The sequence below is a fragment of the Eumetopias jubatus genome, unplaced genomic scaffold, assembly GCF_037043125.1.
Source record: "Eumetopias jubatus isolate StellerSeaLion01/CBP00866 unplaced genomic scaffold, mEumJub1_p1.0 scaffold_6, whole genome shotgun sequence".
Lineage (NCBI taxonomy): Eukaryota > Metazoa > Chordata > Mammalia > Carnivora > Otariidae > Eumetopias > Eumetopias jubatus.
The window spans coordinates 22056370-22082915 of NW_028274812.1; the positions used below are offsets into that span (position 1 = coordinate 22056370).

Sequence of the window (26546 nt, forward strand, 5' to 3'; positions counted from 1 at the left end):
AGTAAAGTGAGTTCTGGAAGCTCATTTGTTGAAAAAGCTTAGGGGGAAAAAAGAGTAAGTTGTCATTTACCAATTGCCAATTATATCCGTGTCCACTTGGGTAATCAGATTTTGGATCTCAGGCTCATTGCGTATAAAAAAGAACCACGCAGAGTTTCAGGACAGTAGTTTTAAACCTGCGGTTCCCTCAGGGTCAGGGAGTTGTCCATGGGGGAGATGGGTAAGTACTTGTCACTTTTTTCCTGTGTAAAGGAATCTGTTGATGGACGCGTCCTTGCTGTCACTGGCCCCCGCGCCCTCTGGGACAGCCCTGCCTCCTCTCGAGGCCCATCTCCTGCGCCTCCCCTTAGCCTCCTACCTGCCTGCCAGCCGGCCTTGCCCACCGGACGCCGCCGGCCTCCCTGTGCGCTGCGGGTCGTCCGCCACCCGCCCCCCCCCCCCCCCCCCCGCTGCCCACAGGCCGCCCTCGCCCACCTGCTGCGCACCCAACCTCGCCTCAGTGGCCAGTGTCAGACTTTCAGACAGGAAGAACAGAAGTCCTCTCATTCTGCCACCCAGAGATACTTTGCTGACCTATTGTTCTCTGTTTGTGGGCCTTTTTCTATTTTTTTAGAGATAACTGTTGTTTCAGAATCAAACAGTCCATCGAAGTCTTGAGCGTTTTTTCCAGACCTCCTGTAGCTTTTATGTTTCCCTCAAGAGATTTTTAACTCATGACCTGGCTTCCCATCATCAGAGTGACTAGTATGCTTTTCTTCTTCTTCTTCTTCTTCTTCTTCTTCTTCTTTTCTCAGTATGAGCCTTTACCCCTACACACTTCCTGGGAAGGGACCAGGCTTTTCTTTTTCCTAGAATGGTAACCGTATTAGGACAATAGGCCCTGCCGCTAATTAGGTAAGTTTTGGTCGCTGGCGCCCTACTCCTAGGGCCCTGGGAACAGAGATCACTGGCTGTCAGCGAGAGAAGCATAGCCTGAAAGGGCCTAAGGCCAGTCGCACAGGGCTTGTTGGGAGGGAGGAGGGGGATCTCGTTTCAGCGGTCACAGAAGGATAGTCCCCATCACTGACTTCATGACTAGAAGATCTCCTCATACCAGAGGCTCTTGTGTGGGTTTCTGGATGGCCATCTGCCCCTCACACCCCCCCCCCCCGTGCTACCTGGGGGCCAGGAATGGGCCCTGGGAGACCAGGTCCATTCCGTCTCAGCTTGAGAACCAGCCCTGGACTTCACACTTGCCCCTCTGGATGCACATGCCTGCTTTGCTTGTTTGTGGACATTTGATATTCCTTCCTAAATGTACTTAAAAATATCACGTACGTGGTGGGGAGAGGGAATGGAAGCTTTCAGCATCATGCGGAGGGACCTGTTCTGGGGCAGTGCTTTGGCCCTGGCTGGGGAGGCCCGAGCTGGGCGAGCCCCTCTGCTTCTACTCTGTCCGGGGTGGCCGGGGCGGGGGGGGCGGTTTGCTAACAGACCTGCTTCAGGGAGGAGCCTCTGCAATGATGGAGCCTGGCTCCCTGGGCAGCAGTCCTTTCCCCTGGGTAGTGTGGCTTTTCTTGGTCTTCTATGGCCCTTTGAGGCCCGTGTTCCTGGGTTTCTGCCTTTTCTGTTGCTTCTTGGGGCTTCCTCCGGTTTCAGTGGACACAGAGGCCTAGAGGCGCCCTCTCCTTACTTCTACCTCTTCTCCTCGCACCTTCCTCACTCCAGTCCGCGTAGACTCAGTGGTTCACCTTGACTATTCAATCGGTTATGTAGATCTTCAGTCCTCTAAACACATTGTGACCAAGAAAGGTTCCCACCTGTAAAAAAGCCTACTTTCTCCTACTAGACGGGGCAACCAAATAGGGGTTTTGAGCTGCTCGGTCCTGTTTTATACTGTAACCGTCTCGAAATTATTTTGAAACATCCCATTTTTTAAATGCAAATTCTCATTATGCTTATTTTTATCACCACAGACTTGTCACTACACTCTCGTACCCAAGAGAAGTAGGGGAATTAACAGCAGAAAGCTTCTTCTGCTCTTGGAACCTCTAAGAATTACTTGTCCCCACAAGCCTGCTTCCGCCCTGTTCTGCAAGGCAGAATAGATATCCTAAGGGAAAATCGATTTAGCTACAGCCTGCCATAAAGAAAACAAATTCCTCCTCACCCCCAGGACAACCCACTTTACCAAATGATGCCGGGAAGGACAAACATTGGTGATCAAAGTTGAGCACGTGGGCTTAATGACAGGATCTGAGGCCACCCATGTAGAGCTCCGAGTAACGTACAGAGTCCCTTACAGAAGCCAGATTCAGAGTGGTATCTGCTTCCCTGTAGCCAAAGGGTCTCATTCGCTGTGTTTGGTCTAGAAAAGAGCCTCAGCTCCTCCTCCATGCCGTCGGTCTCCTCGCTGGCCTCCGTGCCCATTAGGCACCATTAGATTGAAGAGGTCTGAAACTAGTGCTCGCCTGGGCAGGGCACATAGACCACACCAGAGCGATGCAGAGAGCCTTAGCGGGGCCCCTGCGCAAGGATAACAGGTCGAAAACGAAGCTCCCCATGCGCATGTTTGGCTGGACTTTGCTTCTGGGACTCCCCCTTCCTTTCCTTCTCTGCCACCAGAGACACCTCCTTCCTGTGGCCTAACCTAAATGCTAATCTAACTAGTCTGTTTACCAGGGTCCTTTCAGCCTGCCCTCCCTTCCTTCCAGGTCTCTCTTACCTCCTCGGGGATGTGGCAGAAGCCAGGATGCTCTTGCTACTTCTGGTCTCACCACTCTCCGGTATATCTTCCACATGTCTGCCGTAATTATTGTCACAAAGTATGATCTGATGACAAGTCTGGTGCTTATAATGAGTTCCTGTTGCCCTGTGCCTTGGTATCAGTCCTGGGTTTTCCTTGCTGCTTGTGGTTTGGCTCTTCTCCATCTTCTTGATAGATTCCTATGCTTATGGCCTTCCCAATATTTCTTCCCATTCTTGTGGAGACAGTGTTTTGTTGGCATTCTCTACTTCCTTCTACCTCTTCTCTTTCCACCTCCTTCGCTCCACACTAACACGTAAACTCAGAGGTAGGCTGGTCAGTCTACTAAAGTATTACAACAAAACCACCTTACCCTAGTGGAGTGAAGCAGTATATCCCTGAACCTTCATGATTTGGCCTTTGCCTCCCTTTCTGGCCTGTTTGTCCACAGTGCTCCCATATTTGCCTCAGATTCCAGTCACACTGAACTACTTATTTTCAAGTGTCCTAGGCTGATTCATTCCCTTGGCCTGAAATAGACCACCTCCCCACTTAAGCACTTGGTATACTTTCAGGCTCAGCTTTAACTTTGGCTTCTCCATGAAACCTCTCTCGATCTCTCAATCAAGAGATGATCATGACTTAGACAACTGTGTTCTTTATCTACCTTGAATTCTGATAATTATTTTCACTTTTTATCAGGCATAAATCTTTGTAGAGTGATTTAATTATATCATATCTGTTAATCCCTAAGGAAGAGCATGTTTGAATGTCTGTCCATGACTCCAGTCTTGTACGTTGTCTCTGTCACTCTCATAAGGCATTATTCGGTTTTGCCTGACTTTCTAATATTTTGCCAATGTGGTTGGTTTAAAAATTGAATAAATTTTTATTTTTCATTCCAGTGTGTTTTTGTGGGTGGGTGGATGGGTGTTAAAAAATAAAACAAAATGTCAGATGTGGTAAGTATGTGACAAAAGGAAAAAAAAAAGGCAGTCCCATGGAGTAGAAAAGTATAAGGAAATTGTTTTAATGATGGACCAAGAAATCTCACCTGGATAAAATTGTGCATATTTTCGTTTGTATATTAGTTATCTGAACTCCCCCTTCTATGAAATGCTTTTTTTTTTTTTATTCTTGCCTGAAGTTTTAAAGTTCGGTTTTAAACATTAAGCCTGTAATCTGTCTAGAATTTTTAATATGGTGCATGATGGGAATCCAATTTCCTTATTTTCCACATGGATAACCAATTATTAAGTAGTCTATTCTCTCCCCCGTGGTTGCAGTCCAAGCCCTGTCATATATTGTTTCCATACAAGGGTGGGTCTGTTTCTTGGTTATTCATTCTACTCCATTGGTCCACTTGTCTAATCCTGTGCCTTAGTATGTCATACTACATTAATTATGGTAGCTTTAAAAACAAAAACCCAAACCTTATCCATTATCTCTTACCTTTTTCTTTGGGAGATACCATGGTCTGTTTGTATGAGGAGGAGTATGATCCAGTAGGCTAGGAAGTTCTTGGCTTTTCTTGGCCTTTTCCTTTTCCATATAAAATTTAGAATGATCAGGGTTCTAACAAAGAACCCTGTTGAATTTTTGTTAGCACTTCACTGAATTAATATATAAATATGGAAAGAACTGACAGTGTTACAATAATTATCTGTATTTCCCTATTCATGAACATGGTATATTTTTCCATTTATTTAGGTCTTCTGTAATGTATTTCAGTATAGTTTTAAAAGTGCTCCATAAATATATGGTACCTTTGTGGTTAGATTTATTCCTAGATATCTTTGTTTTGTGGCAAATGTATATGGTATTTTAAATTATATTTCTGTTTGCTGGCATTTAGAAATACAGTTGATTTTGTATTTTGATTTTTATAACTAAATATCTTGCCGAACTTTCTGTTATTCTGTATGTGGATTCTTTGGAGTTCTGTGTGGACAGTCATCTATAAATATCTATTCCATTCCAATTTTATATCTTTCATCTCTTTATAGCTTTATTGTAGGTCCATTCTAGTACAAATGTTTAACAAGGTGCAGTATTTAATAGGTACCTTTATCATATGAAGACAGCTGTTTCATTACGTTAAAAATCATCTCTTTTCTGTTTTTTGTCTAACAGTGCATTTTTTGACTATTTAAGCTTTGAATGATTTTATTGTTAGTCTCTGGGTTATATTAGCTGGTTTATAAAGGGTTGCTTCATGGTGTTAATCACTAGTGAACATCAGGAGGAGCAAACACATAAAATTATCAGGTGCCCTCAAAAGAAGCCACACTGGCAAACGTGAAGTTGCCTAAGAATCATCAGATGAGTTTCCGTAGATTCTCACATGCGCCCCCAGCAGGTCTGACTCAAATCCCTGCCCCTGGGTCTTGCCCTTGCTACTGCGTTTTCTCGTTTTTTTTTTTTTTTTTTGAAAATCTCTGTGTGTGTATGTATGTGTTTTATAGTTCTTTTAGGGATCTCTCTCTCTCTCTATTTATAGTTGTTTATTTATAGGAGTTTTCTATTCCCCATAGAGTCGTCATCATCTTTATCCTAGCTGCTTTTTTCTATTTATTCTGTGTCAGTTTTTCTTATTAGATGCTTTCTTCTGATTTCTGGTGATCCTCAGCTGTCTGCCGATTTATGAGTGGAGCCATTAAAAGGCTGATGGAAGCTTTGTATACTTAAATAGGGCTTGTTGTGGGTTAATGCAGGTAAACCTGGGGACTGCCATGTGTCCTTGTAATCAGCTCTTTTCTCTTGGGCTGCTCAGCTTTCCCAGAGAAGACTCCTTCAGTCTCCTGGAGGGGATGGGCCTAATCGCCAGTGTTCTGATAGCCAGATAGGGCAAGTGTACAAACTTCCACTGAAGTCCCTTGTTTCAGCAGAGTGCGCCACCCTCAGACCCTCTACGGGGAGGGGATCGGAGGGCTGAATGCTTCACCAGCAGACATTCCCACTCCTTCTGTTCTTATACCCACTCTCACCTCCCCTCCAGAGTTACCTAGTGCCCACATTTCTGAGTCTCTTGATGGGTTCCACAGGGTAAATCATGTTGCCCCATAGCTTTTCATTACTGGCTTAAATTTGAGCTTTCTGAGGACAGCAAAGCCAGTTATTGCTTGTTTCCCTGCTTTCCAGCTCCCAGCATTTTGTTGCCGTTTTCTCCTCTTCTGTTATGTTTGGCAGTGTTTTTGAAAAATCTCATTAATGCTGTTTTAGTAGAGTTTCAGGAGAGACTGGAGCCACACACTTACTCAATTTGCCATCTTTAACTAGATTTTACTCAACTATCTGCAAATAGAAAGTTTGCACCCTGTCCTTACTGACATTTTCTGTCTAGTGCATAGATTTGACGTTCTAAACCTGTGGTGTAATCAACCAGAGAGCTTTCTCATTACTTTGCTCTCTGAATATTAGATACATAAGTAACTTCGGCTTTCTTGTTTATTTTAGGCCTTGTTTCCCAGAAAATAAGAGCTTAGTCACTGAGTTAACAAAGTCTCTCAAGGTAACAGTTTAAAAGTCAGCAGGCAGCAAACCTGATTGTTCAGCAGGTGGTGGGGAGACTGCTCCAGGTGGCAGGTGGCGACCCCCCCAGGGCAAAACACAGGGGCAGTCGGTGCTTCCCGCCACGGAGAACACATGGTCTCAGACGCCTTAAGGTGGAGATGTCTAATAGGCTGTTGAATAAGTAGTTCTGGAGGGAACACAGAAGAACTTTTTGTGGAGGTAGATTTTCACCAAACCAGTTTTGCTCTTTCTAATTTAGCAATGGTTTTCAGTGAGCTACTTTTATCTCCACCACAACCTCCTTAGCCCAAGCCCCCCCGGGTTTCAGCTAGACTTTCTAATCACTTCCTCCCAGGTTCACCATCTCCCCAAGCAGAAAAGAGCTCATTCCTCTGCCTGGGAGTGATGGGGAGAAGGAAGAGTTGGCCAGGTGGGCAGGAGTGGCAGGACATTCTAGGAAGGGGCGTCGTGTGGAAGACACAGAGGAGTGACAGAACGTGGCACAGTAAGGAAATAGCAAGTGGGTTGACCTGCATCTTGGCTGCCGTTGGGCCTTTGTAGGAAAGAGGTGTGCAGACACAGCAGGGTGTCAACGCCTTGTGGATCTAGCTTGAGTTCATCCCAGGTGCTGTCAGCTCAGGAGTTAGTGGATATCAGTGATGACATCTTAGTACTTTATTGAGGATAAATACATGCAGACATTTTTCATATAAAAGATTTTTCAAGGTGCTGACAAATGAACCCCTATGATTTTGAGGGTAGTCTGCCCTCTAGGCAGAAGGTAGGCCTGTCTTACATGATAGTTATCTCTAGTCATAATTTTTAACCTATTTTTTAAAGTTTTAAATTTTTTATGTAACCTCTGTGACCACGGTGGGGCTCATACTCATGACCCTGAGATCAACAGTCGTGTGCTATACTGACATGAGCCAGCCAGGTGCCCCCCCCGCAACAGTCATATTTGAAATGAAATTTGTACAAGTTGTTTACTGCTTGAATTTCAGAAGGACATAATTATAGAATCTTTTTTGGTTTTTCTTTTACTCTAACCTGATAAAATGCAGTGATTAAGACAAAGTATATGGCCCGTGGATTAGGAAATCTCAATGACTTGGTGAACACACTGAGTTAAGAGCACCTAGAGGGTTGGGGTTTTTTTTGTTTTTTGTTTTTTGTTTTTCCTGTTTTCCTCTAAGTCAGTGGCCTTTAACCTGTTTGAATCTTGAAATCCTTAGCAAATCTGAAGAAAGCTTTGGTCCCTTTCCCCTTAAGAACTCCAATATACATGCCTCCTGATCTTGCAGAGAATTTCAGAGAATTCACAGCCACTTACAAACCCCTGCTCTAAGTTAAGAGTGAAAACCTAGCCACGGCCATCTGGTAAGGTACTTATCAAGGCCTCACATCTGTTATCCTCAACCAAGTTAGTCCTGCCCTGTGAGCACCTGTTCTGCTGATTAGACATACACTGAGCCCCCACTTGTCTGCCATACTCGCTCAGATACAATACCTACCAAATTTTACAGTGCTTTTGCATGATAAGAAATAACTATCTAGAGGTTCTGAGAATCATTTTATCTTGCTGAGGTTTCTGGATAGTTTTTCTGTTGATGTTAGAAACTTGCTACCAAAGTCCTTCAAAGAACTGATACTAAGAGAAGCACCCTCTTTAGAGGGCTCCTAGAGCCAAATAAGCCATGAACTTCCACCCACCCTGCTTCATGATTGGCTGTTTCATATTTTGTGAGTATAAGAAGAAAACAGAAACTGGTTAAACTGGTTTTTAACACATTTCTATAAAAACATTTATATAAAATTTTTAACACATTTCTATAAAGACAATCCCAAGTTATGGGAGTATGAGACACAGGGAAATGTTTGGAGCAGAACCTTTTTACCCACAAAGAATGGTGATGAATGGAGTCAAAAAAAGAGCTCAGAGTACCCATGTTGGAAGATTAAAAATGGAAATTCAGTTTCCTCTCAGAAATGGGCCTTGCATTGTGTCACTCGGCACAATGGAAATAGAAGCCAGAAGTCATAGTTTATTTTGAGAATGTTGTAGAACATTTGTCGCCCCCCGTTAGCTGATTGTGTTACGCAGCACTGGGGACATCCTAGAACTACACTTGTGCTCTGACCTCTACCATCGTATACCACCCGCTCTCAGGGAACACAGTCTTTCCTAGCTGTTGCCATATATATATGTTCTTATTCCAATCTGATCCTCACTCATCCCCAAAATAATCAGCATGAACAGAATGAAGCAGATGGCACAAGCCTTCTTTGGCATACTGGCAGATCTGTATCACTCACTCAGTATTTTTAGAATCAAGAGGATTGAAAATTATGTCCTGAGATGTTTTGGGGGAAGACTTACTATCTCTCCAGGGTGACAGGTGTTGAAAAATTACCATATTTAAGACTCAAATGTAATCTGTATGTCAAGTCACAGAATAGACTGATTATCATCAGGACCATCCCTTTGTCAGTTCTCTGTTAGGATTGTTGGTGGTTTGCCAGATAATAGAAAGTTAATCACGAGTCTGTTTTAAGGATGTGGCCAGAAAGCGCATCAGGTTTCAACCAAAGATTGGAATCAGCGGCAGCGAGCCAGTACTGGTCGTGTACGTGGTGATGGGGGACGTTGTATTAGCCACACGGTTTATTTTTTTAAAAATAGCTGAGCTTTGATCCTCAGCCACAATGAATTTATAGTCTGTTGAGAAAGACTATTTTTATAGGAGTTTGTGATAATATCATGAAAACAGTGTAAATATTTATATTTGAAGGTCCACATTAATGAAATACAGTTATGGTGACTGAAACATTAAAACCATTTGTGAATTTGAATTCGTCTTTAAAAAAGGCTTCCTGAAGAAATTAAGGAGTGTTCATTATCGTATAATTAATTCAGTTCAACATTTAAGGATCAACTTTGCACTTAGTGTTGGCCTAGGTGATTTAACACACAGAGTCTTGCGAAAAGACATTCATGAAATAAGTTAAATATGTATAAAAATGTTTAAGTGACATTTGTTCTTTGAAAGTTCCATGGGGAACACAGGTAGGAAATGTGTGTCACGTTTAATAAAACATGCCATGTCTAAAAATCCCTGATTATATACCCACCATCTTTGAAGGGCCAAGCCAAGGAAAATGTAGGTAGTGATGTCCATGACTGTTGGACTTTGGAATCTAGGGAAGTGGCTGGAAAGTGGATCTGGGAAAATTTTATTTAGTGCTGAAGGACAGGTACTTTTTTTTTTTTTCAAGTCTAAATTGAATAGATTTTACTTTTCCTTTGTATTCTTGGTGTGTTGGTAAGCTGTCAGCCAGAGTTGGTATCTGTTGAGAAAGAATACTAATTTTTACCTGCAGTGTCATAGGTCTTTTCTGCATGTGCGAGCATGTGTGTTCCTCCCACTGTGAATAATGGATGGCGGGTTATGTAGAGGGAGAGAACGTGTGTTTTTCTCTCGTATCCATAGCGGAGCCGCTTGAACCCTGGGCCACTTGTGCAGCTGATGGCTTCTACTTTTAATCTCAGTGTTTCATAAACAACCTATATTTGTGTGGTGTGCTTTTAGATTCCCGCGTATTTCCGATCCCTGTTGTTCCCGTTGGTTGTCCCCAACAGCCCATTATATGCATCAGGTGGTGTCACAAATGAGGAAACACACCCAAGATGTAGCGAACAAATGGGCAGGCTAGAATCTGAACTGGGGAATCTTTCCAGGGTATTCATAGAACAAGACACTCGTTCTACATATACCCTCCCACGCTTCAGGGAAACACTGAGGGTGAATCAGCAGCACAGTTGGGCCTGAAGGGAAGGGAAGCAGAACCTTGAGCAGGAAATGGAGCTGTGCTACCTGGTATGGCAACCACCAGCCACATGGGGCTATGTTAACAAAATTTCAATTTCTCGGTGTCACATTTTGAGTGTTTCGTAGCCGCCATGTATGTGACATTTCTGTCATCACAGAAAGTTCTCTGGGACATACTGGTCATCTCTCATAAAGCAAGAGTGGGGAGAATGAATTTAGTGAGCAAAGCTGAAAGAAGTGTCTCTGCAGGGGATTGGTGGAAGGGAGAGAAACCCCGCCCCCCCAACCAAGCCAGCTCTTCTCCTGAGGGACTGGTGCTATTTTGAGTTTAGCTATAATGAGAACGAGGAAAAGATGAACTTCAAACTTCATACTCTGTGTACATTTTAATCTTTTTTGATAGACCTGGAGAGAACACAGCAATTTCAAGTGAATGTGTATATTTAATGATGACGGTAAATTCTATGGCTTTTATAGCTGGGCCAGTGTTACGGCCAGACTTGGGCTGGATGAGAAGTAGGACACATCATGAGACCTGGCAGCAAAAACTCGGCCACACGGGATAGCATTCCTGGAAGGAGTCATTTTGTCTGTGGCCACAGTTGTTGGAGATGCCCCAGAGGAGGGCCTCGGGCGTGAACGGCAATACTGTGAGGGCACAAGGAGCTGGGGGAGAGGGGCTCGGTTCAAGTCACACTTGGTGACAGAGGAACAAGGTTTGTGTGTGCTGCCCTCAGAAAGAAGGTCTGGTGCCAAGATGCTGGCTGAGAACACCCATGTCCCCAGCTTTAGATCAGTGCTGAAGCTTCCGGTCAAAGTATGCACGTCGGCTGTGAGGGTTCCAGGCAGGTGGGGCACCTCGGTGAGGGGTATCTGCCTGGTGCTGGCTCCTCGTGAGCTCTGACCAGACACTAAAAGCATCTGAGCTAGTTGATGAGGAACACAGGAAGTTTGCTGAAGCTTTTGCCCATTAGAAAAGGAAAGTCGGTTTCTCTGTGTACATGTGCTGTGAGCCGGCATGTTTAAAGAGGCTTCCACTGTTATTACAATAAAATTTCACCTAGCTAGGCTCCAGCTTTCCGATCTGAAAGTAACTGTGAAAAGGTAAGTAAAAATTAACTTTTAACAATAAAGAGCAACTCTAAAGACTGGGCGGTCAATGAATGCCTGCAGGAAACAGGCACTTGAAGACCTGCTGTGATTGGTCCCTTTACCGCCCAGGGCTCAGCTTCCTTGGCAAAGCTCAGAAAAGGCTGGTCTGCAAACAAAAGCTACCCCAGGGTGTTTAATGTAAACGTATAGTACTCTAATTTTTTTTAAGTATTGGCACTTGAAAGGTTAGTATCCACTTGCCTGAGAATTACTCTCTCTAGAAAAGCACAGGATTCTAGGTAGTCAGGGTTTTACTGCGTTGTTCAGGACCGTTTTACTGCGTTGTTCAGGACCGCCTGCGACGTCCGCCTCCTCACATGGTCCGCTGGTAGTAGCAGAAGGGCCTGGCTTTGGGGGACTGGCCTGGGTTGGAAGGGTGGTGACAGTTTTGGTTTGAGACAGGTTGAGATTGAGAAGGCAGCAGGCCCACCTTCTGGAAGTGGCCTGCGAACAAGTAGTTGGCCCTCCAGGGTGGGGCTGGGGAATGAGGAAATGTCCCCATAAAGCAGAGGGGAAGAGATTAGGAGAACAGTTCACTAGAAGATGCTACCTACGCCTCTGACCGCAGCCTGAGCCACTGTTGTTTCCGTGGGAATATTTTGTCTCCCCTCCGCAGGCCCCACATCAGCGAGCTAAACTAGCTTTATTCACATTTTGTTGGCATTCTAGAGTTGAGACCTTCAGTCTAGTAACCTTGCAAACAAATTAACTTGGATGTATACAAATTATTTCATCTCATCCTGTGGAAGTTTAAACAGGTGTGATAAACAGTGTATGTTGTGCTAACAACAAGCGAAGACAAATAGCCCACGGTTTGAATAAGCAGAGATGATTTTTGTTTCCATAGCAGTAAAACACTCAAATGCACAGGGGAGTTATTTTTCTTTCTTTGACTTGGCCGACTGAGTCTCCCACTGACCTGAAGTCATGATCTGAAGTAGCTAATACCGTGTCTATGGAAATAGCGGTCTCTGGGGAAGGAAAGTGTGCTTCGTGTCCCGTCCAAACACCGTGCTGGCCTCCTCACCCCTTAGGACTTGAGTGCAGAGAGACCTGTGGGAGCGCATGGGGAGGAGGGGGACGTGGGTGCTGCACTGGACCCATTTAAAGAAGCGTGCTGGTTCTGGGTGGTTGATGCTGAACTGGGAGGAGAGGAAGAGCACTGTTTTCAAACGGCTAATACAAGAAAACTGTTCCTCTGTTCCTCTTCTCTCCACAGACCGTCTCGTGATCCAGAACATGCGCCTGCGCTAGTGATGCAGATCACCTTTCTGCCTCTGGAGCCTCACCTGTGCCTCCGGCATTGTCCTCCCAGCCCGAGACTGCATATATAAATTGGGATGTGGGAAAGCAGGAAGCAAGGCTCATGGTAACTGAGAGGCCCATATCTGGGTAGATCCAGGCCAGGCCCACGGCGCGGCCTCTCCCCTGCTCTGGAGCTCAGGCCACCGTGGCTCCGCTCATGTGCTCAGGACCGTCCCTCCATTTGTGCCTAAATGGCACAGCATTTGGTCAGCGCATCTGAAAAGGAAGGTGTGAGAAGTAAAGCCCATGGCCACCTATCCCTGCCAATTATGTGGCAAGACGTTCCTCACCCTGGAGAAGTTCACTATCCACAATTATTCCCACTCCAGGGAGCGACCTTACAAGTGCTTGCAGCCAGACTGTGGCAAAGCCTTCATTTCCAGATATAAATTAATGAGGTGAGAGGCTCTAGAAAAGGTATGCACTTTTACACATACCTTTAAATGGCTCAGCTAGCCCTCTGGCCAGACACCGCAAGGGAAAAGGGATGCAGGATGCAAATGCACGTTAGCCCTTAACACGCCACTGTTCACTGTGGTTTTCTGTGCCAGTTTTGCATGTAGCGTCAGTTCATTCTTTCAGCAAGTATTTCCCAGGGTCCTGCGATATGCCAGGCATAAAAACAGACAAGATGAAAAGACCCATGCTGGACAGAGAGTCATGCAAACACAATTAAAATGCAACATAAGTTCTTTGACAGAGCTACGCAGGTGGAGGGAGCTGTTGTCCGTGACTTGGAGGAGCGCTGTCAGGGCTTCTCAGACAGGTAGTCTCAGGCTGTGACGTAAAGAATGACCAGAAGGTGGACACAGAGGAGGTTCTGGGGAAGCTCAGACTGGAGGCAAAAAAAGGAAGCCGCTCCTAACAGGCCTTCTCTGCTGTCCTAAAGGGTTTATTTATCCTACTGAGTCTAAGTAGTGAAAAACAGGATTTTGACTGGGATGTTAGAGAGATGGTTCACAGTAATTTAGAGAAGAGAGGAGGCAAGTAGATGGATGTGAAGTATGAGTTAACAGTCCAGGTCCGGACAGTGAGGATGGAGAGGAAGGAACATCTCCCAAGTGTCAGCTTGTGGAGCCTTTTCTCACCTTAGGAGCAGTCTGTCCAGCCTAACAAGTAGAATTCTGTTGGGTATACAGGTGTTGAGGATATGCATTTGACTGGATTTTCAAAGGCATCCATGATACGCAGAAGAGTAAAAAGTACTGTTTTAGCAGACCAGTCCTTTAAAAAAAAAAAGTAGTCTGAATTATTTCTTGAATGACGGTTAGGTGCTCACTTCCATGAGGGTAATGAATATATGAGTTGTAGCTTCTGCCTCCAAAGATTTTTATATCCTAGAAAAGACAAAACCTACATAACATCCCTCAGTTGCGCACTAGTCTTGAGAACGGTAGTTGAGCATGAATGTTGTGTGCTGTGTATGCGGTCCACACGCAGAATCCCCACTACTATGTGCTGCTTTGGATGCCTGGTTAAGGGAAATCTGTCATTTGCCTTTCATCTTCATGATGTGAACTTCAGAGCTGCAACCTTCAGACTACCACAGGTGAGAGTAAAAATTCGGCTGGAGAGGATTTCCCTCTGAGTGGTATTAACATGGACCACATTATTATTAAATCTTGGAGTGCCCTTGGAGGAAGGCACCTGTAAGTTTTTAAAAAGATCAAATTATGCTCCTGGCCCTTTAGAATACCACGGTCATAGATAATTGCAATATGATCTAGTTTTTTAAAATAAGCCTATAAACGCACAGGTATTTTAAAATTCAAATGGGTTCTGTACATAGGCCAACATTTAGTTGCCATAAATATGTAAGTATTGAGTGCCTACTGTGTGCACCGATTTTGTTGCAAAGCCTTCCTGTTTTGCAACCAGCTGCTTCTGCGGCCGCGGTAATTCTGGCCCGAGCGCTGAACGCGAACGCGGAGCTTGCCGCAGTCAGCCGGTGGTGAGGCCGTGCGGGCGATGAATGAGGGCCGAGACCCGGATAGGAGAGAAGTATGTGCTGAAGACAGTGGAGCGAACAGATGGCTGGAGTGGCAGGAATTAGGCGGGATTACTGGAGTAGAGCGCAGAGAAGAGGTCTTGGGCAATCTGTCTGGGAGGTGGTGGCTCCAAGTAAGGGAGACAACTTGCCCAGGGAAGGGTGTGAAGTGAGGCCGAAACAGGTGGGCAGCAGCGCGCTTTCTACAAGAAGCACCTGCCCCACAGCGGCCACCAGCCCGGCATTGCCTCTGGGCCTGAAGCGGTGGGTCTGAGACGGGATGGACGCGGGGCGCGGTGGTGGGGATGCTCTTGGCTTTTGGTGTTTAGACTTTACAACGGGCAGCATTCCCTCCCATTTCCCTCAATTGCACCATAAGCTCCATTTTATAAGCAGAGGTAGGAGAAAATAACTTGCTTCACTAGAGAAGAGAACGCGGGCAGCACAGCGAGCAGGGAAAGCAGGTGGAAACAGCCAAAGGCAAGAAGGAGAGCTGATTTGGCAAGGCCGGTTGGAAGTCTTCATGTCAGCAGGCAGCCCTGAGCAACTCTGAGGTCACTGGCACAGCCCAGGTGCCGCACTTGGCGCTGGTGGACACACAGACTGAGACCGGTGGTTTCTAGGGTTGTGAGGCAAGAAGAGAAGTTGAGGGAAGGAAACCAGTGGTGGAAGTAATTTCAGCTCTAAGCTGATCACGTTCTAGATTGGGGCTATTGCAGGAGTCAGGGATCAATTGAAAGGGGGAAGAACTGGATGCCAGGCAAAGGAGAGAGTCAGAAAGTCAGAGGAATGGCAGCTGGTATAACGTGGAAAGTGCTATTGTTGCTCAAGGAGAGCTGAGGTAGTCACAAGTAGGACAGTCCAGCGTTGTTAACGTGGCATTGGTCTGTCCACGGGCAGTAAATGGAATTGAATCAGATCACAGTCCTTCACAAAGAAAACAAGGGAGAGAGGCAGGAATAGAAGAGCCAGGGCAAAGCTCTGGGGGCCCTACTCACTAGTACTGAACCAAATCGAAAATTGTTTAAATGCCAAGTTTGTAAATGGCTTCCCCCCCCCCACCTCTATTCCTGATGGTGGATCTATGGATAGCTTGTATAGGAATGGGGTTGTTTGCCCTCTAACTAGGCTTGGAAGACCCTGGCTGCAGTGTATTTCAGTACATGTGGAACTCAGGGCCCCAGCATCTGTTCCCATCTCTCAGATGCCTCGTGCACTGGCTCCCGTCCCCCCACATTGTTCGTACCATGGTACACACCCGTGTGTATGCTGAGCTCCGGCGTCGTGGAGCGGGGGATGCAACTGCCTTGTCTTCTTGTCCCATGCGCATTGTCAGCTCGTTTTTGTTTTTTTTTTTAAGGGAGAGAGGCAGAGAGAGGTTTTGCTTTATTTTTAAGAAAATGACAACTCATCTTTATATTTTTGAACTGGCTACTGTAGACCCCTTACCAATTCTACCTCCAGAAAAGGATCAGGAATCTAGGGCAGAAGGGGCGCCTGGGTGGCTCAGTCGTTAAGTGACCTTCGGCTCAGGTCATGGTCCCAGGGTCCTGGGATCGGCCCGCATCGGCTCCCTGCTCAGCAGGAGGCCTGCTTCTCCCTCCCCCACTCCCCTGCTTGTGTTCCCTCTCTCGCTGTGTCTCTGTCAAATAAGTAAAATCTTTAGGGAAAAAAAAAAGAATCTAGGGCAGAAGGTTGGGTGAAAGGTATGATTAGTACACTTTTGACTTAAATCCTTTTCTTACAGAAATGAGTTGTTAGAAATTCTTTTGTATCCAAAGCCACAAGTTCAATTGCCTCTCAGAGGCATGCAGCCCCATCTCCAGTTCTTCAAGATCCAGCCTACTTCCTGAAGGTCACTGGTAATTTCACTGGTAATTCAAAAGGACTTTTTCTAGGAGGGCTAAGCTGCTACAACAGTTGAAAGTTTTTCTTTGAGCTTCCGGGACAAGCCATCTGAAATTTCAGAATACCCGTTTTATATTTGTGAAGCACAGATCAGTTCTGGAAAACCATCACAGTTCCAATTCTGTTGTAGTTCCACAGATTTCTTAAAATCTAAACTGCTGGTTTTAAATCCCAAGTTCAATGAAAACTTTAGTCATCCTTAAAACTTGAAAAAGGTCCATTTTAATAAAGTGTATCATATAAAATGCCAAGTCCTGTATGTTAGTTTTCCTTCCAAAACAGCATCCGTAATTACAGCTTGTGGCTTGCAGGTACAACATGGGTTGCTTCACATCCACTTCGACAGTTAACTCTTTTAGGTATTCTGTCTTTAAGCCCTCTGGAGCCAGGGGCTGCACACCTCTGACATGAGAGCTGATAGAACAACACTAACTAGAGGAACCAAGCCTGAAGCGCCAGGCTCTCATAGGCATGCAGCTCAGGCCCAGGCCCAGGTGGCGGATGGCGTTCTGGGTCTAAGTGAACGCTGAGAATAAGGAAACATTTTTCAGTGTTCTCTCCGTGGCCTGAACTTTTCGCCGCAGTAAAGACCAAGCAGGAATTATACTTAGGACCAATAACCTAAAATCTGGGAAGGGGGTGTGAGGGGGGCATGGGGTTCTGTGTAGAAGGTAAATTGGGTCATTTTTGAAAATTCAGTAACTTCCAAAGAGCCTTCTTGAAAATCATATTTAAAAAATGTTTAGAAATATTTGTATAGATGAGGAAACTATGTTCTCAAAGAATATTTTTTTACAGGTATGAAAATCAGACCTTTAGTGTAGTGCCTTTTTTTTTTTTTAATTATACCGTTCTGTACCTGTAGAATCTGGAAAACACAGAAAAGCTATTTTTTAAATGAAAATCTCTTATGCCAGCACCTAGAGAAAGCTATTAACATTTTCCTATCATCCCCACACATTTGACTATTGACAAAACGGAGTCTATTATGAAATTTTTCCTTCTGCTCCTAGGCACATGGCTACCCATTCCCCCCAGAAATCTCACCAGTGTGCCCACTGTGAGAAGACATTCAACCGGAAAGACCACCTAAAGAACCACCTCCAGACTCATGACCCCAACAAGATGGCCTTCGGGTGTGAGGAGTGTGGGAAGAAGTACAACACCATGCTGGGCTACAAGAGGCACCTGGCCCTCCATGCGGCCAGCAGCGGCGACCTCACCTGCGGGGTCTGTGCCCTGGAGCTAGGGAGCACAGAAGTGCTGCTGGACCACCTCAAAGCCCATGCGGAGGAAAAGCCCCCCGGCGGAACCAAGGAGAAGAAGCACCAGTGCGACCACTGTGAGAGATGCTTCTACACCCGGAAGGACGTGCGGCGCCACCTGGTGGTCCACACAGGCTGCAAGGACTTCCTGTGCCAGTTTTGTGCCCAGAGATTCGGGCGCAAAGACCACCTCACTCGACACACCAAGAAGACACACTCACAGGAGCTGATGAAAGAGAGTCTGCAGGCTGGAGACCTTCTGAGCACCTTCCACTCCATCTCTCCCCAGTTTCAGTTGAAGGCTGCCCCGTTGTCTCCTTTCCCTCTAGGAGCTCCTGCACAGAACGGGCTTGCAAGTAGCTTGCCAGCTGAGGTACACAGCCACCCCCACAACCCCTCGGATCAGACCTCCCAGCCTGTACAACCGCTGCCAGAGCCCCTGGCCCCCCTCCACCCTGTAACCGCTCCTAGCTCTCCTCCCCCACCCCTCCAGAATCACAAGTACAACACCAGTTCTACCTCATACTCCCCACTTGCAAGCCTGCCCCTCAAAACAGATACGAAAGGATTTTGCAATATCAATTTGCTTGAGGACTTGCCTCTGCAAGAGCCTCAGTCACCTCACAAGCTCACCCCAGGTTTTGATCTGGCTAAGGGAAGTGCTGGTAAAGTAAACCTGCCCAAGGAGCTACCTGCGGATGCTGTGAACCTCACAATACCTGCCTCTTTGGACATTTCCCCCCTGTTGGGCTTCTGGCAGCTGCCCCCGCCTGCTACCCAAAATGCCTTTGGGACTAGCACTCTCACCCTGGGGCCTGGGGAGTCTCTGCCCCACAGGTTAGGCTGTCTGGGGCAGCAGCAACAAGATCCCTCACTAGCCATGAGCACCATGAGCCTGGGCCAGCTCCCCCTTCCTCCCATCCCCCATGTTTTCCCAGCCGGCACTGGCTCTGCCATCCTGCCTCATTTCCATCATGCATTCAGATGACTGGTTTTTAAAGCGTACTTTTCTTATTCTGAAAGGTGTTTTAAGAAGCATTTTAAACGTCAGTTATAATAATACAAGGAAAGATTTGGAAAGCAGGACTGGGAATATGGCTTATTCAGTGATGACTGGCTTGAGATGAGAAGAGTTCTCGAACTGCATGTATTGTGCCAATCTGTCCTGAGTGTTCATGCTTTGTACCAAATTTAATAAGCAAGTATTCTTTAATGGAACTGCAAATATTGTCATAACCGTCATCCAAACGAGGGCTGCTATATATACGTGTTTGTCAAATTGAATTTAATCGTAAGCCATGATCATAATAATGTTAACTAATTTTATGTGGCACTGCCTAGTAAGGGAACTATGGAAAGGTTTGGATTTCTCCAAAATGGGAGAATTTTTACAATAAGAAAATAACCTTTATATTGCATATTATAACTAGGCTGTGTATTTCTTTTCAGGGATTTTTCTACCTTCAGGGTTGGATGTAGTTTAGTTACTATTGCCATAGCCAACCTGTAGTTTTACAGAAACAATTTCTTGTGGAATAATAGACGTCTCCATTTTAATAAAGCATTTTAAATGTAGTTTGAATATTTTCCACAAGATGCTACAATGTGAGTTATCACTTCATTTATCTTAAAGACTAAACTGGTTGTCAGTTACATCTGACAGAAAAAAAAAAATCACTGTGTAACCAGGTTAAGTGGTAAAATAATCCAGGCGTCAGTCAAAAAAAGCATTTTGCTGACTTTAATATTGATTATATTTTTTAACAGGAATTTAAGAAAATATTACTGGAATTTAAATATATATATATATATTAAACAAGAATTTTCTTTGCTCTGTCTGGCTTAAGATACTACTCTGCTTTATTATTTTTAATCACCAATAAATGCATTTTAAATTCATCATTTAAGTCAATATTAGTTTTATTCAAAAAGGTTAACATTTACAATGTAACTATAATCTATGTCTTGAATTTGGTATCTAATGAGTTTTAAAAATATAAAACCTAACCTTTTTTTAAAGCTCCTTTGTCTTTTGTGTTTAGAGGCTTTCTATATGAAGATATATCTTACATATAATAAACTCTACAAATCCTGCATACTTGACTTGACTGATTTTTATATACAACTACACCCGTGTAACCATGCAGATGGAGATTAAAACATTTCCAGCTCCCTAGCCAGCTCCCTCATGCCCCCTCCTGGTCATTACTTCCCCCACAGAAACAACTATTCTGACTTCTATTCAGCATCTATTAGGAACTACCTTTTTTTTTTTTTTTGAGTAAATTAGGATTTAAGGTGGAAGCTCATATGCTTAAGTTCCTAGCGCTATTAATTTATTTCTAAAAACTACTGATTGATAGAACATTTGGATCTTTCCATAATATTATGTAATTTATTTCTGATGTGTATGTCAGAGTACTGGCCACTGGAGTTTAGTCTACCCTGGGCTACAATGTTCCAGTTTTATAATGGTCCTGACCATTAATTTTTTATACAAATTAGAAATTTGCCTATTCCTTATTGGGATTTCTTCAGAAACTATTATAACCCCTTGAATCTGACAAACCTGTTTTTGTTTCACCTCTAATGAGGGTGGGGGTGGGTGGAGAGAAGGAAGCCTTGAGTACCTCTGCCCATCAAAGAAGCCTACTGGCCGATGTGAGAAACCGTGGCCCACAGCCCTTACCAGTGATGCCGAGGACCATGATGGGCAGCAGACAAGTGGCCTGGGGCTTGGCTGTAGTATGTGGAACTGACGTGGTAGAGCCTTAATGTACAGTTTAACCTGGGGGTAGGAAATGAGACAAAGGGATAAAGGTTACCTCTTCATGAAGTAGGAATCCACTGCGATGCCTACCTCTGTTCCTCTGTCTGCTCTTACCTCTCCGAGAGAAGGTGATCTGCTAGAGCACGAGGAGAGGGAGAGTACTGGCTCACCTTAGCAAAATCTCCCAAGATCCATTCATAGAAGCTTCCACAAATACTTTTATATGGCTTAGTAGTCTTCAGTCCATTCCAGGACACATACCTGATTTCCCTGAGCATAAAACAGCATTAGATCCCCAAAATACAGATCCTAAGAGTTTCAGGTGTTGTGTTTGGGGCATTACAAGTGGGAGTAGGTTGGGATTCTCCTACTTAAATTTAGACAGGAAAAATGGCTTAATTCCTAATTGAAATTCCTTGAGGTCAAAAAAAAAAAGTTCTTACATGAAAAAAGCCTAAGTATAAAGGACTCTACAAAGAGAGTTTATTCACCCTGAGGACAGCAAAGAAAAGGAACAGAGCCATATAAACCAGTGGTGGAATGACCAGCTGGCTTCTGATTCAGCCATGATAAATAAATAGCCTGAGTCCACTTAAGAGCACCCTTCCCACAGGAGGGGAGGGTTTTTGTAACTGTTCCTCCACGGCAGTGTTTCCCCTGGTCTGAGACGACTGGTCTGGTCGACTGGCACTGGTCTGAGACGACTCCTCATGGTATACAGATGGACACTTAAAATAGGAGCACTTACTGATTAAGGTTCATTAGAAGCAAATATCAAAAATGGGATTTCACACTATGTAGACTGAAGCTAGGTAAAACACTATTTTCCTAGTTAAGTAAATAACGCAAGTAAGTAAAACTCCAAAGACTGTTTTCCTAAAAGGTTCTAACATCAAAGCAACATTTCTTTAAAAACCTATTAAATGTAATTAAAAAAGTCAACCACTGACATACAGGTTGATGTGTTGTTTAATATTGTTTTGAAAATTTTAAAGAGAGTAATGAAGAAGAAAAGGTGAATCTGGTTTTTACTCGTTCTCCATTATGTCTCAAGAAGAATCATGGGCTTATAAACAGCTGTCCGCCTTTCCTTCCCCTCAGGTGGCATTCCTGGGCACACAGCCATCCAGGCTGATGAGTTAAAGGGAGACAGTCTGAAAACAACAAAAGGCATTTACTTTAGAACTTCATTGTTTCCACACTGAGAAAGTTAAATAATGTAGGCATCTTTACATTTTTAATTGTTTTAACAAACTATTCACAATATCAAGAAAAAAGTCTCCACAGCAGCTCTGATATTCGTATCTATCTCAGGGAACGGTCCCTTTTGGGGGAAATGTGTTTGGAAAAAGGGACACAGTGGTAGCTTCCAGGGCAAAATGAGGACGCATTCCCCTTTCCTGTTAAGTCCAGTCAGAGGCTGAATATCATTTTCAAACTATACGTTTAACAAAAGAGTAGGTTTCAAGAGCACACAGTTTATTAACCCAACTGAAGGCTTATCCAAATTTCTCTTTGCTTTGCCTGCTATGGATTCATTCTCTTAAAGGCTTACTAACTGTATCTTGCACATTCAATGATCAGGAACACCTGGATTAGAGGTTAATTTTTTTTTTCTTACCTGGCCTCTAGGAGTTAATCTTTTTTAGAAGATTTAGCAAGTCCTTGTCTGAGTTTTGCTCCAGAAGTAGGGTCCACAGCTAATCCTTTGCAGACATAAACAGATTTGTTATTATGTAAAAGCAAACATTAGCAAGAAAAAAAGGAATGATTATGAAATCCTCACATTGGATTCAAAAGTTTCTCTTCTTCCTTTTTGTTTTGTTCTGTTTTGTTTTGTAGCTATAGACAAGTACTCAGTCTCTATCCTGGGCCAAATAATAAGAAAATAGGGACAGTCTCAGGCACCTTCTCTCCTCTGCCCCTAGCCCTTCACTTACTCACGGATGGGCCCTTTGGACCACCACCTCAGGTGGCCCGCCATTTAAACAATCTGACTCTCCCCACCTCTTCCCACTGCTGTCCTGGCTTTCAAAATGTTCCCTGAGTATATCATGTCTTCACAGTTCTTTGCCTGCTCTCATTCCAGAAAGGGTTTGATAAGCCTTATGGAAGCAAGAGATGCCTTTCCTCCCAGGGGTTATTTACATAGCGATGGACTCATTCCACTAACAGGATTCGTTTCCTTTGTGCCCACCAGCACCATTAAGTATGAGGATGAAGGAGTTTAGATAGAAGCATGTCATACCACGGTCTGTTTTGTACCACATGGTATGGAACAGGAGTCTCAGAGATATCATTTTTTTGTAAAATGGAACAATTCCCCTCTTTCCTAGACCCCTCCATTCTACTCATAGTGTTTTACAAAGGGGAAGTCACCAAGCAACCCAAGGAAATTGTGAATCAAACTATCAAAAGACACAGGAATAGAAAGTTTTCAGTGTTCATTTTACCAAAAGATCTACAAGTTTTAGGTCTTCCCAAGAATCAGCAACTGACCCTCTGATACTCGTTACACTGACCATAATTAAACTAGCTAAGGAAGGGATGCTAATACAGGTAAGATGCTTAGCTTCATCAAATCCACCGGCTCCAGAAATAAAAGCAGAGCCCACCCCAACAAAGTTGTACAATGCAATTCACTACATACATGATGCAACACAGCTCTAGAACCCAGAACTATATTTTCGTAGGGATCTTAGTGTCTGTGTATAAGTACTGGAGGAGCTGTTGCTCAGCAGGACATTCTCAGGAGATCAGTCCCTTGGATATCCAAACCGTCGAGAAAACAGTCACTAGTTAGAGATCCACTGACTAGGTTATAAACTCACTTTCCAAGTGAACATTAGAATCTTTGTGAGAATGAAGGAAGATCTACACCTTACTCCAAAACAACTTCCATACATATATATATATAAATTACATATTACACATTAAATATATTTATAGGTTGTAAATATTATAGGTAATTATTATATTATAAATGAGTATCTCCTTAATGTTTCCATTTCGGACCCAGTTTTTCCAAAGCAGACGAGGACCTGGTCGGCTCTACCCCTTTCCATGGAATTACTCGAACAAGTTGCTTAGCCTCTCTGTGCTTCCCTTGCCTGTAAACCAGGAATCCGAACAGCACATTTTACCCCTGTGCTATTGTGAGGATTAAATGAGTTAATATATGTAGTGCTTAGAAGAGTGTCCGATGTAAATTTAGGCTACTATCCATGTGAGTTATTTAGCACAGCAAAAAAGTAGAAGCAATCGATGTGCTCAACACCAGGAAAAGAGCTAAATAAGTCATCTTGTGATACTATGTTTTAACAACAAAAACAACAACACCTCTTTTGCCAGACGGAAATCTTCAGAACGTGTTAGTGAAAAAAATCAGGATGTGTATAGGGCCTATAATCCTAAACTTTGATGAGAGGGGGAGAAAAAGAAAGAGTATAAATAGAAAAAAATAGAAGAAGATATTGGTGTTAACAGTGATTATGTCAGGATGTGGAATTCTAAGTGACTTTTATTTTCTTCACACCTTGCCCCCATTTTCCAACATTTTCTACACTAAGCATTCATTTCTTACATGATACTTTCTAGACATGCTCTTTCTCAAAAGCATTTTTTTGCAGACAAACAACAGAGCTAGAAACAAGAAGTTCCCAGGCCCCCACAATTGCCTAACTCACAGAGCCACGCGTGCGGGAGAATGCATCACCAGCATCTGTTTTTATCACAGATAGTCTGGGTGCCTCGCTGAGCCTTTATGGCTCCAGGGCCAGCCTTCCATTCTATAATTTCTGTTCATACCCCAACTCTTTCCTATGCTTTGGCCAAATGGGCCATTTGTTTCCAGAGTATGTCCTCTGCATTTTCATTTTCATAGCTTTATTCATTCCATCTTCAACTTTTCTCCACTGGTCAAAATCTACCTCATCCTGAAAGCTCACCCCGAATGTCTCGACCTCTACCAAGCCCTTCTCTCTCAGACTGATACCTCCTCCATAAAGCCTCCTGGGCAAAGTTGATCTCTTTCTTGTATCCCCTTAGAACTTTTATTTCTGATTGTTAAATTTTCAATATAATTGTCTCTCCCCCTAGACTTTTAAGACTCTATGAGCATAAGAAATAACCATGCATAATAATTATGTGATGAATGAATGAATTCTCTGAACATCCACGGCTGCTGTGAATCACCTTCATACAACATTACATGCTTTCTTGCATCAGAGATCTTCCTGCACATGCTTATCTTAAGACTCTAGAATGGATAAGGATTGTGACTTACACACATGTATCTCCCCGACTATGAATTTAGAACAAAAGGCTGTACATGGAAGGTACTACATGTTTCTTTTACTCAAGAGAGTTTAAGAATGAAAGCCAGAGTTTTAGGGAGTTAACTACCAGTTAGATGAAAGACAATAATAGGATTTATGTGGAAGGCGAGTGACACCAAGTGGTCTAAACTACTGATTATCAATCTAGAAATAGCAAAGCCCAGCAACTACAATTTTTAAAAGACTCTCATATTACAAATAGAGTAAGACTGAGCAGAACAGAACCAATGGACAGTAAGATGCAAATCTCGTTCACACATGAGCCTGTTCGTATTAGTGAAAGGCAATGTTTTCCAACCCTTAAATATTTTTGAGAATTCACCTCCCCTCAACATACTTCTTATATGTTCAATATGCTTTCTCCCCAGAATGACTCCAAATGAAATATGACTAATTTAAAGGCACACCAACACTGGAGACTTTCTATTTAAATGTAAGAAGGTGAGGGGCACCTGGGTGGCTCAGTCAGTCAGGCGTCCAACTCTTGACTTCGGCTCAAGTCATGATCTCAGGGTCATGAGACTGAGCCCCACGTTGGGCCCGACACTGAGTGTGGAGCCTACTTAAGATTCTCTCTCTCTCCCTCTGCTTCTGCCCCTCCCCGCCCTGCTCGCATACATACTCTCTCTAAAATAAATAAATCCTTTGGAAAAGATAAATGTAAGTAGGTGAGGCTACAAGAAAAGACAAGAAATTAAATTTTAAAAGCAACTTAAACCTGAAATAAAATAAGAATTATCTCTTAAAGCTAATTAACATGACAATTCTAATTCACATGCCAATAATTTAAGTGGGAAATTATAGAATCAAGATACCTACTTTCTCTCATATATTTCAAGTATTTATTGAACACCTTACATGTGCCATCAACAATTCTAATAGTAGGGATACAGCAGTACAATTAAAAATAGGCAGATCCTAACCTTCTTGAAACTTACATTCCTTTTTGGTGGTGGGAGACAAATATGCATTAGATATTAGATGGTGATGAATGCTACTAAATGAAACTACAAAGGATATTATGGAGGGTTTGATTAAGTTTAAATGGACAGGTTGGGGGGCCTCAATCTGAAGATGACACTCAGCAAAGAACTGAAGGGAGTGAGCAGTGCAGATTAGTGGGGGACTGGTTTGGTTTTCAGTTGAAGGAGCAACCAGTGTGTATGGGCCCTGAGCCCAGGAGTGGCAGGCCTATTATGGTCAAGGAACAACACTGAGGCAGTGGTGGTATAGAATGTGCCTTCTACTGAGCAACATCACAGTGGTCCTAAACCACCTTATACACAAACAATGAATCATGGAACACTACATCAAAAACTAATGATGTAATGTATGATGATTAACATAATAAAAAAAAGAATAAACATAATACTATCTTGCTTACACCTACTGGCTACATCTATTTTTCCTATGTATCAGAATGGTGTCTCTAGAATATTCTGCCTAACGTTACATACTGGGACACATCAAAGGACGTGTCACGTATACTGGGATGTGTTGCATACTGGGACACAAGACTTCTGAATTCTAGTTTAGGATCTTTTCACTTATGCCTTGCTTTACTTTAAAGAAATTATTTAGTCCAAGGAAGTTTTCCTTTATTTTCAACACTATACCTGACACTCCGTCTTCTTCCATTCCCGATCTTTTTGCGAGTTTACTAGACCAGGGAATGAAGGTCCTAGACTCCACTGCTGTACTCGGATCGGACCTTTGCACATTGTCAGAGTTCTCTAATCACAATGAATTAAGAA

The 26546-nt window shown here is 43.6% G+C and overlaps 2 protein-coding genes across 8 annotated transcripts in view; one reads left to right on the forward strand and one right to left on the reverse strand.

Moving 5' to 3' along the window:
• PLAGL1 (PLAG1 like zinc finger 1) overlaps positions 1-19610 on the forward strand; it is a 107134-nt gene extending 87524 nt beyond the window's left edge. For 3 of the 4 annotated variants that reach the window (XM_028121369.2, XM_028121368.2, XM_028121367.2), the window contains exons 5-6: positions 12440-12923; positions 17434-19610. In XM_028121369.2, coding sequence (XP_027977170.1) covers positions 12772-12923; positions 17434-18673 — 1392 coding nt within the window. In that variant the 5' untranslated portion in view covers positions 12440-12771 and the 3' untranslated portion in view covers positions 18674-19610. The remainder of the gene's footprint in view (positions 1-12439; positions 12924-17433) is intronic. The other variant, XM_028121373.2, reaches the window with a different exon arrangement.
• ZC2HC1B (zinc finger C2HC-type containing 1B) overlaps positions 10436-26546 on the reverse strand; it is a 54105-nt gene continuing 37994 nt past the window's right edge. Inside the window, exons 8-15 of one of the 4 annotated variants that reach the window (XM_028121375.2) lie at positions 22077-22161; positions 21488-21609; positions 20570-20725; positions 20375-20473; positions 15771-18020; positions 13614-13749; positions 12963-13125; positions 10436-12741 (exon numbers count right to left, since the gene is read on the reverse strand). In XM_028121375.2, coding sequence (XP_027977176.1) covers positions 22091-22161 — 71 coding nt within the window. In that variant the 3' untranslated portion in view covers positions 10436-12741; positions 12963-13125; positions 13614-13749; ... (3 more) ...; positions 21488-21609; positions 22077-22090. Of the gene's footprint in view, positions 12742-12962; positions 13126-13613; positions 13750-15758; positions 18021-20374; positions 20474-20569; positions 21610-22076; positions 22162-26546 lie in introns of all 4 variants that reach the window. The other 3 variants (XM_028121377.2, XM_028121374.2, XM_088023860.1) reach the window with 3 other exon arrangements.